General features: G+C 30.2%; 1 protein-coding gene across 1 annotated transcript; it reads right to left on the bottom strand.

Moving 5' to 3' along the window:
• Nucleotides 1–7,728: 7,728 nt before the first annotated feature.
• Nucleotides 7,729–10,274, bottom strand: LOC11422584 (nudix hydrolase 18, mitochondrial). The gene is made up of 5 exons (XM_003600659.4): nucleotides 10,096–10,274; nucleotides 9,520–9,631; nucleotides 9,342–9,425; nucleotides 8,709–8,837; nucleotides 7,729–8,426 (listed from the first exon to the last, which is right to left on the bottom strand). Exons 1-5 carry the CDS (start codon nucleotides 10,257–10,259, stop codon nucleotides 8,262–8,264), a joined length of 654 nt encoding a protein of 217 aa, XP_003600707.2. The 5' UTR covers nucleotides 10,260–10,274; the 3' UTR covers nucleotides 7,729–8,261.
• Nucleotides 10,275–10,494: the final 220 nt, after the last annotated feature.

Here is a 10,494-nt window from a genome sequence, read left to right as displayed (position 1 = left end):
TTGTTACTTTGTATGATAGGTTATAACTAGAACCAATATTGAAAAAAGTGATGATTCTACTTCTCATGCAAGTGATGATGAATTTGTGACTAAAATGTAATTTATTTTGTGACTAAATTCTACATCTAATTAAAGTCCTTGAAATTTAATTTGATTGGTAACTAAGGATAAAATTGTAAGAAAAAAAATAATTATATGAAGGGTGATATAATTTATATAGGGTATAAAAAAATTATAAAAAAAAAAAAAAAAACATGTTTTAAAAAAAATTGATCACCAAATAGATTTTCTAATTTTATACTTTCTAAAACTGTTTTTGAAAATTATGTTACCAAATGGATTTTCTAATTTTTTCATTTTTAAAACAATTTTGAAAAGTCACATTACCAAACAAGTTTTTTCTTTTTCTCTTCTTGAAATCACTTTTCTAAAATTGATTTTTAAAATATATTTTAAAAACTAAAAACAAAAACCGTTCCAAACAGACCCTAAAGTCTTTAGGAAAGCTTATAACGCTCCTATAAACCAACAAAATCAATGGTGTGCCCTTCAATGTTGTATAATGGAGTAAGGCCACTCTCAAGTAGTACTTGCCTAAGTCATCACTCATTTGAAATTGGGAAATCTCACACCTTAAGTTGTCATTTGCACGTTACAAGAGAAGAAGAAAAATCATGGCCTTCTCCTCGCATTTAAGGCATTGTCATACCGTAAATAATTGATTTTCCAACATAATATCGTCTTAAGATTCTAAAAGATCAAAACACATTTTCAGAGTAAACTCCTTAAGTTGTACTCCCTCCGTTCGAAATTGTATGTCGCTTTGGAAAAAAAAATTGTTCCAAATTATATGTCGCTTTACAATACCAATGAAATATTAATGTTACTTTTCCTATTATATCCTTAATTATTAATTACTCTCTCTTCTTTCAATTATTTCATTTATCTTTCCCATACCATTTATTAAGGATAATTTTGTAAAACAACTTATAATTTCTCTTCCCCGCACAATATTAATTACATTTCTTAATACGTGTGAAATGGCCAAAACGTCATACTGGGACGGAGGGAGTAAATGGATGGGTGACTTTTGATTCACTGCTGGTTTTTGTTTCCTAGGAATTTTACCAATTTGAATTCTAGAATTCGAACAGAACAACTAATTCTGATTTTAGGATCCGAATGTCTCTTCTACCTACTTCAAATCCCTCTTTTGTAAAGAAATCATGGGAAAAGAACTTGAATTTTTTTAACACTGGTGGGATTCAGAGCATATAAAAGGAGTGTTCGAATCCTAAAATTTGAAAGTGTTAAAACACTTGAATTTGTTAAAACATTTAATTTATTGTTAAGTGCTTGTGTGTTTAAGTCATTAGTTAATTAATTGTTTTATTGTTAAGTAATTAAGTGTTAAATGTTAAATGTTTATGTGTTTAAGTTATGAAGTGATAAATTGTTTTATTGTTAAGTGGTTATGTGTTAAATGTTAATTGAAACTTGTCAGTTGTCAACGTGAGATTAAGTTCTAAAGAATGTATTGGAATGCATTCTTTTTTGTTGTGACTCATCTTATATGAGGAAATTCAATGTGAAAACCTATAAAGTTGATTTGGTAGAATACATGTGTTGTGTTATCTTCATTCTTTTTAGTTTTCAAAGAGGCTTGCAAATTTTTATACTAAGTATAAGACCATGAATTCTACGGTGAGGGTTCAATTAAGTCCCTCACCGGTGGTCCATTAGAAAAATAATGTTGGATTTAATCAAATGTTTAGATTAGTTGAAAATAAAATTAAGAATATGTGTTCATTTCCATACACAATCCTCTGATCATCTTCTTTGTCTAGTTTTTTCTCCAACAAAAATCAAAAGATGGTTGCCTGTACAAAATAATTGTGACAAAATAATGTTTGATGCATCAAACTACAAGCCATGGTAGATTATTTTAACCAAAGACACACTCCAACGCCCAACATAGGCTTCAAGATTTAATTAAAGGCACAACTAAAATATGAAATTACATACCTTCTGAAAATCTTTTGTACCACTATTTTGTTACATCTCTCCATGATTGGGACATGAGGTGACAGTTACTACCATGGAGAAGATAACAAAAGCATTTCCCTCCTTAAAAAAAAAAAAAAAACAAAAGCATTTCCCAAAATCAAAAAGCAACTTAACTGCTGAACAATAACAAAATAGAACAGTTCAATTCAACTCTGATAATCCAATTATCAATTCATCAATCTCTGATAATCCAATTACCAATTTCAATGAGTTTGTCGTCGATGGAGAAGTTACAGATACAGTGTGGTTACTTCAATTCAACTCCTACTTAGTTAGTAGTCACCAATAATGACCATGGGATGAGATAGAGGCAGGATTGTATGCGGAAATGTATACATGTTTACATTATTATTTTCAATCAAGATCAACCGTTAATTTCTAAGGGTATTTTGTTCATGTTCCACCGGTGATTTGGTAGAATACATGTGTTGTGTTATCTTCATTCTTTTTAGTTTTCAAAGAGGCTTGCAAATTTTTATACTAAGTATAAACACTTTAATACCAATATTTTGAGAAAACTTTCAATAATTTAATTTAACTCCAACATCATGATGATAACACATATTTAGGAATAATATAATATAATGTAACAATTTATTTATAAGTAAATAAATTTGTCGTATTCTATTGTTTTCGAATTGATTTTGGGTACTTGTGTATGAATTGAATTTATCTTGCTTAAGAGGTATTGAAGAAAGCAACGCAACGGTAGTTAACTACCGTCTGAGGGTTATTGATTAATTTCCATGTGTTTATAGGAAACATTTGATGTCATAAAAGCAATTTTTGAGCGGTAAACACATTTCAACAAAAACTTAGCGGCTCAACTCAATTGAACTCGCAGAAAAGGGAAATGTTGTAGAAGTAAGATCACGATTACTTCCGACAACAAGTTCTTCAAAAGGCAACTTCTTCGTTCTGTCTTTGCTTGTTGTTTTGTTTAATGTTATTTCTCTTGTAGGTCAAGTAGAGTAGAGTTGATCTAATATCCCAACTTGAGATGTTTATTTTTTATTTTTTGTTTGTGTTTGTAAAGAAACAATGCATATGCATAGGTTGATTACAATTTGATTTATTTTATTTAACGAGTCTTATTATTTCTTAGCTTGTTGAATTTCAATTATATACAGTTATAGCTTCTAGACGAGCTTCTCCAAACTCATTGATCTTCACATGGCGGCTTCACACAGGCTCATAACTATAATTCAACATTCCCTTCTTAGATGTTCAAAACCCTCTATTTTCGCCGCCACGATGTTGAGTCAATCTTCTTCGTACAACCACTTTATCTTGAACGTGTATTCAACTAAATCTGGGTCTTCGTACCGGAAAGAAATTGGACATGTTTGTCACGTTACTAACCAAATCGTCGATGTGAGTATTGCAATGGGTTTACCTCCCGTGTTGACAGCACTTGAAGTCTTAGACCGCTCAACAAAGTTATTAGAGTTGGCTGAACATCTTAACAAGAATTTTGTCCGAACGGTTGCTATGCAAGCAATTAAATGAGTGGTGAAAGGGCAGGGCGCGATAAGCATCGACTCTCTTATATGTATATGTAAGTAGAAATAATGTATCTCTTGTCTAACTAATTAATATTTTATTATTAACTTTTGTTTTCGACAAGTTTCTGTTGGTAGTCGCACGTTAGGTCGTATTATGAATACAATTTGAGAGCCTATTGACAATAAGAGTTATTTACGTAAGTTACAGTGTTTTAATGTGTTTGAGTAGATTAATATTTTTTTCTATTCTTTGAAGATTTTTTACTTACGTTGGTGTTTGTTAATTATCTTAGAAACAAAACATTTCACGCCCATCCATAAAATACAAAAAATCTCTTTTATTGATAATGAGGAAATTCTCATACTGAAAAATGATGGCCACAAAAATTATGATGATGGCATCAAGGTGTTTTTATTTGTTGTTTTTTACTTTTTTTTTTTATATGACATTGAATCATGTTAGACATCTAATTACGGAATTGTTTTTGAAGGTGGATATAAGGAATCATTGGGATGAGGAAAATGATGACAAAAAAATTCTCATCACTTGGATAAAGGTATATTTTATTTGTTGTTTTTTACTTTCTTTTGTTTATTTGTGATTGCATTCTATTAGACATCTACTTACAAAATTGTAGAAGGTGCATAGGAGAAATCGTAGGAGAAAGGAAAAAAAGATCTAAACTGACCATGTGTACAATATTTTAGTTATGTGTGAAATTTTATTGTTGAGTAATCCCTTATTCTTAAAGCTTATTACAGTTTGCAATCCTTAAATATAATATTTTCCCTTTGTTAGTTATGCATTAATTACTCTAAGGCTAACCTTCAGTTTGTGACTCTAAATTATTTCTCTCCCATTTGCCTCTCATTTTAAATTTCGAATTTAAAAAAAAAAAAAATCAACACTTTACTTATCAACTTAGTTAATTGTTGTTGTTTACCATGTAAAAATAACCCTTTAGGCTTCTTAACATTTTCAATACCAATACATGCAACTTTGAAATACTAACTGCAATTAATGATGTTCATTAGGTTATCACATTGAAAATATTAAACCATCCAATCAGCCTAATTAGCTATTCCCTACGCATATACACACACTTCCCCATCTTCAACATAATTGGATATAAATATACATGCAAAACATACGTACCAGATCCATCTCCTACAAATATTCTTGCAATCCTGTTTCTATTTTCGAATCCGCAATGGTTGGTTGAAACTCTGTTGTCATATCATTGTTTGACTAGTCGTTATGGTGAATATTGTTTCCTTTTTACAACAACTTTGATGTTATTAACTGATATAATTCTTTTGGTTGTGTTGATGTGTTAGGTCCTTTGGTTACCAATCCCGTATCTGACCTTGACAAGGCAGTCACAAGGTTGAGCAGGCTGAGAAATGAATGTAGCAGAATAATGTTGTTTCATTGTTGACTTACCGGATTATGTTCAGGATAATCTCTTGTTTTCTTCGTTTTATGTTTTTGCTAACGTTATTGTGCGACTAATTTCTAAATTGAAGGTCTGGTTAGTTAAACGGACTGAAAAGGAATTTTCATTTTTCTAACATGCGGTAAATGTGCGACGAATTTGTAAATTGAAGGTGTGGTTAGTTAAACAGACACAAAAAGGAATTTTTATTTTCCTAACATGCAGTAACTTTGCTACAAATTTCTATTTGAAGATAAGTAGTCCGTGTAGACTACATATGGTTGTGTATTTTTTTTCGTTACTTGATGTTGAGTATTCAATTGCAAACCTGTTAAGTCACTATGCTATAAATGAGTGAACATAAGAATGAGATATTTTTGCAATATTTGTGCCGAAAATATATATATAAATACTTCCTACCAATATAACATTCAATTATGATATTTAAACATTTTTTAAATTGATATATACCTGAGAATTATCATGGTTACTTGCCGGTAAAGAAACTAATTATGACAAAAAAAAATTAAGGGTGTGTTTGTTTCAAGTTATAATTTTTAATTTCTGGGAATAAAATATGCCTACGTTTGTTTCAAGTTTACTAAATTTTATTCCTGAGTATAAAATGTTCATCGGAATAGAAAAAATTTAGAGGGCGGTTTTGTAGTATTTTTTCTTAGGGGTCCAAAATCGCAACTTTGAAAAAGTTAGGGGGCTAAAACTTTAATTAAGCCAAAAAATTTCCCAAGGAAAAGGGTGGAAATAAAGTTCCCATAGAGATGGAATAAATTCATAAATAGTTTACCTATTATAATCCCTATTTTTATGGTTCCTATGAATATTATAAAGCTAACCAAACGTATTTTTCCTAAATTTCTTGAAATAAAATTCCCATCTTTATATTCTAAGGAATGTTATTCCTAGGAATAAATTTGGTAAATTTGAAACAAACACACCTTAATTAATTGTTTTCTATCAATTCCAACTTATTATCATATAATTATTACACCCTCCGGTTACTAACATAAGCAAAAATTTATTTTTTAGATACATTTAATTAATGATGTATGTGGTCTTTATTATATGTCACATACATCATTAATTGAATGTATCTAAAAATGGATTGCTATTTATATTAGTGATCTAATGTGCTTTTCAATAACTGTCTTTTGGTATTTCTACGTGGACTTGCAAAAGTTAACATTTCTCTAATATTTTTTAAACTTCGCGTAAAACATAAGTTAAATTTATTAAAGTATCCATGTTGATATTATATGAAAAAAAATCACTCCACTACATGCATGAATTGATGCTTATAAAGTTTTAAAGTATTAATTTTTGTTTATAATAGTGATTAAGAATTGATGCTTATTTTTAGCTTATTATAATACCAGAGAAAGTAGTTTACAAAGCTCAAACTCAAAGGTTTTTGAGAAGAATCAAAGATTTTTCGTCCACTTCCCTATTGCACATACAATGTTTGTTGTCAATATGAATCTATGCGTAATTCACACAAATTCAAAGAAGATATAGTTCTACTCACCAGTCTAAATGATCACTATGTTCTGTTTCATTCTCACTAACCTAAGAAAAAGATAATATAATTTGAACGGGTTTAAATTGATAAATTTGGAGGACACGCAAGAGATGAGTAGGGTGGGAAAATAAATTCTTAAATTTTTGGGCTTAGTTCTGAAGTTGGGTTATGGTATGATATTAGGGCCCATATACGTTTATGAGCCAGTTGTTCAACTTCATAATGATCAAATATCAAAGTGGAGAGTCAGAATAACAAAATTATAGAGTAATTAAAAACATAGGTGTAATTTCAAAAATTGTGACTGTATATACAATATCTTGCTTAATTATTAAAATCTGGACTAAATAACTTGCACCTTTCATTCCTTCAACAAAATAAGCTTACCACCTTTCACTTTTAAGCAGCCAAACCCTTGAAACTGAAGTGTCTCAATTTGGCTTTTGGGATATGTCAAGAGTTTGCTTTGATATTCCTTCACATATTGGCAAAATTAAAGTGAGTGTCAGTGTTTCCCCAACTCATAGGCTACTTTTCCGTGGGGTATTATTATTAGTGTTGATGGTGAAGTATCATTCTCTATTTATTAGGCTCACAAGTTAGTTGCCAACTTGCCTAATGTTATTGCTCATCTTAATTTCATCTCTATGCTTGATAAAAGCATTACACTTCAATAAATGTTTTAATGATTTGGTTTGGCAGATTTTAGAGCAAAGAAAATCAAGAAGCAACATATCTATCTCCAACTCTATGATATTAGAAGGTACAACTAAAAGTCTAAAACCACAATTATTTGTTATCACAATCATAATTGACACATCTCCCACAACTAAAATATCAAGAGTTTATACACTTCAATAAAGTCCAATTGATTTGATCTTATGATAAACTTAAATAACATAACATGATTTAATATCATAAGTTAGGTCGGTTTTAATGGTAAGGACTCGAGTGATTTGTACAAAGGTTCGAATCATAACTCTCGTCAAAGAAAAAAACTTGAATGCAAATTGATTGTCCCATTATTACTTTTAAATTTTCCGATAAAGATTAGTCACTATAAACAATAGTGGATTCTTTAAAGACACACTGGATTGTGACATGTTTATCATTTTTGGTGGAAACAAATAATAATCACTAAACAAATTATGCTCTTAAAACAACTTAGAATGAAGTCTAAACATTTTTTTATCAACCTAAACAAAACTTCATCTCCAATAAAGGGAACAGAACTTATAATCCACAAATGATAATCACATCACACAATACAATAAGTGGAAGAAAAAAAACCTTATCCCTTCTTCATATTAGAGAGGTTATACAAATAATCAAATATTCATATCACCTCTCTTACATTAGAACAAATCTGTTGCTTAAAAAAGCAAAGCAATCTATTTGTTACCTAATTGACTTCAAGAAGTTTTGCAATACATAAGAAGTGAATTCCCACAGATACATTTAATATATATTTCCACAATTGAAAATTAATCCTCATTATAAGATGAGAAAAAATCATGTTCAAATTGAGTTTCTCTTAACAAAAATAAAGTATTTTTTTAGGGAATTGCAAACTTCTATGTAAGATCTACAATCTATTATTTTTATTATATATCTATATATACTATCATAATAATTTGGCTCAATTCAATGGATCCTACTATTCTTCTCCTCAACTTCAAGCAACACAAAAAAAATTGAGCTCTACCCTCCACGAAATTACACTTTTAACAAGTCAGATTTGGCATCTCCAATGCAATTTAGAGAACGTAGAACTTGCTTCTCAGAACCAAGTTTTTGACCTAATAGACGGTTTACTAGTCTGTCCAAAGCCTCTTTCATCCACCAGTGTTGACAAACATCTCTTGCTTCAGATATGCTCATCTATACACCCCAAAATGGAAAATTTCAAACAAAATCAGAAAATCAATAACAGCGTAATAAACCGTCAATTTAGTCACTAAAGTATCATTTTTTCCTCCAATTTAATACCTAAAAAATATATAATACGTGGTCGTTAAGTATATAAAATCCGTCAATTTAGTCTGTAATATTTTTTAGTTGCCGAGACTAAATTGACGAATTTTATTTATTAAAATCTGTTTTTTTTTTATACTTTAGAAACTAAATTGATGCTTTAACATTGACACTGTTCATGTTACTTACCCATCTTCTTTGACGAAGGTTTTGTTCAGGCCAGAACTCCAATTCCTCTTGAACAAGTAGAGGGAACATGTAACCATCATATAAAGTATCATATGTTTTACTCTTGAAGCTCCATTTACCCAATTTACCCTGCACCAAGCAATAGTAACATTAGTATCCAAAGCCGATTATTTTTAGAGAATCCTCAATTTAGCCTTTGAAATTGTAGGATTCTTCAATTTAGCCATAACAGTGATAAATAAACTTTTATAAAATGATCTCTGAAATTGCAAATTCTCTCAACCTCAGTAACATTAGTTCCTCCAAGACAATTTTAGTTGCTAAATTGACAACCAAAAAGCATTAATGTTTTCATAAATCATTTTAAAAGTTTGTTGACTTCAGAACCAAATTGTCTTGTTTCTGGAAAAAGGTCTTAATAATTCAGAGTTCGTGCAAAAAGTAAGTAAAGTCCGTTCGATCAATATCAGAACCCGAGTTCTTCAAAACAATTCATCTTCAATTTAAGTTCATTAATCACTAGAACTCAATCATTTAGTAAGAAATCGAATTGTCCGATACTTACGATATCTAGAATAAATTGGAGTTTACTTTTTTACTTGTTTTGTACAACATGTTGAGCAAATTTCTCACCTCAACAATGCCTCGTACACCAGCTTCCTCCATAGTTTCTCTCAAAGCTGCCTCCTTTTGAGATTCATCTAATTCCCAGCCTCCCTATTATTTGGTAAGCAATACAAAATTATAAATAACATAATGGAAGAAAATGAATAAAAATAAAAATATTAATCATTGACTAATATCTATATACCTTTGGAAATAGCATCCCTTTCCCTTTCTGAGAACTTATAACAAGAACTTCCAATTCATCTGAAACATCCAATGAATTTTTCTCCCCAATCTTATATCTGTATGGTATACATCTGCATAAAAATGATTGTAAACACAAAATTATTAGTACCATTGAAGTCAAATTCAATAGCGAAACAATGCAATTTTCTTTAGAATCACCAATGAAGCACGGACACTTCTTGGATTAGACGTGTCCCGGTGTCGGACGTGTGTCGTGTCCGACACCAACATCGACACATATAATTACACTGAATTATATGATTTTTTCAAATTATTAGTGGTATCGGTGTGTCAATGTCCATGTCTGTAACAGTGCTTCATATTCACCGGTGAGTTTGATGAAATCACATGATTACACAATCTTTTTAGCAGTATTATTCTTTGCACATCAAAATTATCAAAAGTGGTTTCAGAAATCAACAAAAAACCAAAACCCCACAATAAAAGTCACAATTTTTTTTATAAAAAAAAGGATGAAAACAATTTTGAATGAAAACCCAGTTGAAGAAAACAAAAGGGGTGTTGAGAAACGAACCCAACAACTTGGCGACGACCTTTTCTATAACGTTGTAACTCTCTACCAGTACGAGAAACCAATGTGACAACATTTTCTTGAGAAACCAAAGCAACCATTATTGTAAAGAATAATGAAACAGAGAGTTTAAGAAACGAATGAGAGTTTTGTTGAGTGGATAGCATAACGGGAAGCGAGGAAGGGGACCCCTTTTAATATTGGTTGGAGAGAGAAAAGGGTTTACCTTTAGAGAGGAGAGAGAAACTTTTTTTTTATATTATTATTTTTTGTTTTATATGTTATTATTCCTTTTTTATTTTTTTCTCTTTTACTACCAAACACAATTGTTGTCAACTTATTATAGTGTAAATGGTTGATGAATATATGTGAGTGTTGTAAATTCAATGGTACTTAATAAAA

This window comes from Medicago truncatula, chromosome 3 (genome assembly GCF_003473485.1).
Source record: "Medicago truncatula cultivar Jemalong A17 chromosome 3, MtrunA17r5.0-ANR, whole genome shotgun sequence".
NCBI classification, from domain to species: domain Eukaryota; kingdom Viridiplantae; phylum Streptophyta; class Magnoliopsida; order Fabales; family Fabaceae; genus Medicago; species Medicago truncatula.
This window is presented reverse-complemented; position numbering and strand designations above follow the sequence as displayed.

Coding starts and splice junctions, on each gene's coding strand:
- LOC11422584 (XM_003600659.4), bottom strand. CDS start 10,259: ATGCTATCCACTCAACAAAACTCTCATTCGTTTCTTAAACTCTCTGTT. Junction 9,426..9,519: donor AAGGGATGCTATTTCCAAAG/GTATATAGATAT, acceptor ACCAAATAATAG/GGAGGCTGGGAATTAGATGA. Junction 8,427..8,708: donor ACCTTCGTCAAAGAAGATGG/GTAAGTAACATG, acceptor TGGGGTGTATAG/ATGAGCATATCTGAAGCAAG.